Source organism: Tupaia chinensis, unplaced genomic scaffold (genome assembly GCF_000334495.1).
Source record: "Tupaia chinensis unplaced genomic scaffold, TupChi_1.0 Scaffold000042_2, whole genome shotgun sequence".
In the NCBI taxonomy this organism is placed as follows: domain Eukaryota; kingdom Metazoa; phylum Chordata; class Mammalia; order Scandentia; family Tupaiidae; genus Tupaia; species Tupaia belangeri.
The window spans coordinates 1,318,206-1,320,639 of record NW_006159498.1 but is presented as its reverse complement, the minus strand read 5'-3'; the positions used below and the strand labels follow the sequence as shown (position 1 = coordinate 1,320,639).

Here is a 2,434-nt window from a genome sequence, read left to right as displayed (position 1 = left end):
TTAACCCAGAAGCCCTCCAGCCTTTCCCTGCTGAGCTACCTGCAGCCACCACCTCGCGGAAGGTACTGCGCACACAGGCCGGTATGCACCGGCAATGTGACTGAGCATCCTGCCACCATTTTCTGGTCTAGGGCCAGGGCTCCCACTGCTCGGCAGTCATGGGGGACAACCCAGGAGCCACAGGGGGTGCCATGAGGCCAGGGCCACTCTCTCACCACTCCTGGGAGCTAAACCCACAGAGTGAGGAGAACGCTCCCCACCCAGCATCCAGTACCCCACAAGTGTCCACCTGGCCTGACTTTTAGCAGGTATGCCCTGTGGGGTGACTGCTGGCCCCAGACTCAGAACTCAAGGGTCTGAGGAGGAATGAAGCCCTGGTGGCCTGGCCTCAGCCCAGCCCTCTGCGGAACACCTCTCCCAAGCCATCGACTGGCCAACCCTTGCCAGTTCACCACAAAGGCTGTGGAGTACACAGAACAGACAGTCAGACCTGAGGGCCAGGGAGCTCAGACCAGGCGTCAGGCAGGGAGGGAGGCCGGGGTCTGCAGTGTAGAGGTAGCGCAGGAAGGCACAGGTGGCCTCGGCGCTCACGTCGCTCAGCAGGACACGCAGAGCCAGGTCCCCGTCTTCCTCAGCAGAGAAGCCCTCGCTGCTGACCTGAGAGCAGAGCAAACACCGCGTCAGCTGGACAGCCCTAACCGTCAGTGACACCGACACATCCAGTGTGTCTGGGCGTGCTCCCCTGGAGATGCCGCCCACGGAGACATCGGGCCTGCGGGGAGTGCCGCCAGCTGGGAGCCTAGGGGCCAGGCCGTACCGCCTCCCCATTTCTGAAGCTGTATTTGGGACAGTCGAGAGCCCAGTTAGTTTCCCCCACTGAACATCAAGGGCTCTGAGACTGACAGGGCTTGGGCGCAGTTCGCTGGATTTTCAGGTCAAATGCACCCCCTGTGAAAAAGTAGGTATCTCGGACGCCCGTCAGCAGCTCAGTCTTACGGAGGGTGCTTTTGAGACTTCAAGCAAACAGAGGAAAAGGAAAACAGTTTTGGGGAAACGGCATTTTCACCAAGTGGAACGAGAAAGCGTGACGTTCCCCAATCCCAAGGCCGTCCCTCACCCCTGCCTAACTTCCGACGGGCAGGCTCCCTCTTCTCCACGAAGTGAAGCGGCATGGCGGGCGTACTTACATACCGCATGAGGAGCGGGCACCGGGCGTAAAGCACAAACTTATGGGCGTAAAGCACCTCCCCGCTGTCCATCTGGAACTGGACGTCGCTCAGGTGTGGGTTGTTGACCATGGCACCAAGCTCGGTGGCCAGCAGCCTGAGGTGGAGCTGAGAAGGCAAGAGAAGAGTGGCACCCTGGCACTCGCTGCTTCTCCCCCTGCGCGGAGTGGAGAGTGGCACCCCGGCGCTCGCTGCCTGTCCCCGAGCCAAGTGGAGAGTGGGACCCCGGCGCGAGCCGCCCCCCCTGCGCGGAGTGGAGAGTGGCACCCCGGCGCTCGCTGCCTGTCCCCCTGCGTGGGGTGGAGAGTGGCACCCCGGCGCTCGCTGCCTGTCCCCCTGGGCGGAATGGAGAGTGGCACCCCGGTGCTCGCTGCCTGTCCCCCTGCGCGGAGTGGAGAGTGGCACCCCGGCACTCTCTGCCTGTCCCCAAGCCGAGTGGAGAGTGGCACCCCGGTGCTCGCTGCCGGTCCCCCTGAGCCGAGTGGGGCCGGCCCAGCACGGGGCAGCCAGAGTCACCGCTCTCTGTCCCACCCCACTCCGCACAGCCCCTGTAGGCACCCGCAGTACCAAACAGCAAACAAGCTTCCTCTCCCCACCTCTCTACTGCAGGGAGCGGGAGCAACAGGGACAGCAGGGAGAGGTGCACTGAGTCCGCACCCCTGCCCCTGTGCATGCTGGGCTGTGTTCACACCGTTCCCCAGTGGCTCACAGCAGCCCCTCGGGGAAAGACACCAGCCCAAAGTGAGGATGAGGACACAGGCTGAGCCATGCAGAGATCCGACCAAGATGACGACGCCCACTCTAAGGAAAGCCCAGCTCTAGCCATGCCGTCACCAGCCAGAACACGCCGTTAGCTGAGGGCAGGCCCGGCACCCGCGTGCAGGACAGTGGGCCCTCCATGAACGAATGAAACTGTGGAGAAGGGCTGCAGAGCACACGCCTGAATGGAGCAGCGCCTGGAGCAGCAGGAACCCCTCGAGACCCCCCAGGGCAAGCAGGTGCAGGGGCTTACGCACTGAGGAGGCCCAGAGTTCAGACAGAGGAACAAAAGCCTTATGGCAGAGCCAAGAGGGGACGCGAGGGCCCCGCGGTCTCTGCTCTGCTCAAAGAGCTGTCGAGGTTGACAGACGTGCCCCTCAGGAAAGCAGCAGATTCATGAAAGGTCGGCAGCTAGCAGGGAGCTGACCTCACCCAGCACCTGCCAGCAG

General features: G+C 63.2%; 1 protein-coding gene across 1 annotated transcript in view; it reads right to left on the bottom strand.

The window, feature by feature from the left end:
* Window positions 1–2,434, bottom strand: part of SLX4 (SLX4 structure-specific endonuclease subunit) — a gene marked incomplete at its 5' end in the record, with an annotated part of 25,676 nt that overhangs the window by 9,636 nt on the left and 13,606 nt on the right. The window contains 3 exons of the mRNA XM_027773177.1: window positions 491–657; window positions 1,188–1,361; window positions 2,311–2,325. Of these exons, the coding sequence (XP_027628978.1) occupies window positions 491–657; window positions 1,188–1,361; window positions 2,311–2,325 (356 nt within the window). The remainder of the gene's footprint in view (window positions 1–490; window positions 658–1,187; window positions 1,362–2,310; window positions 2,326–2,434) is intronic.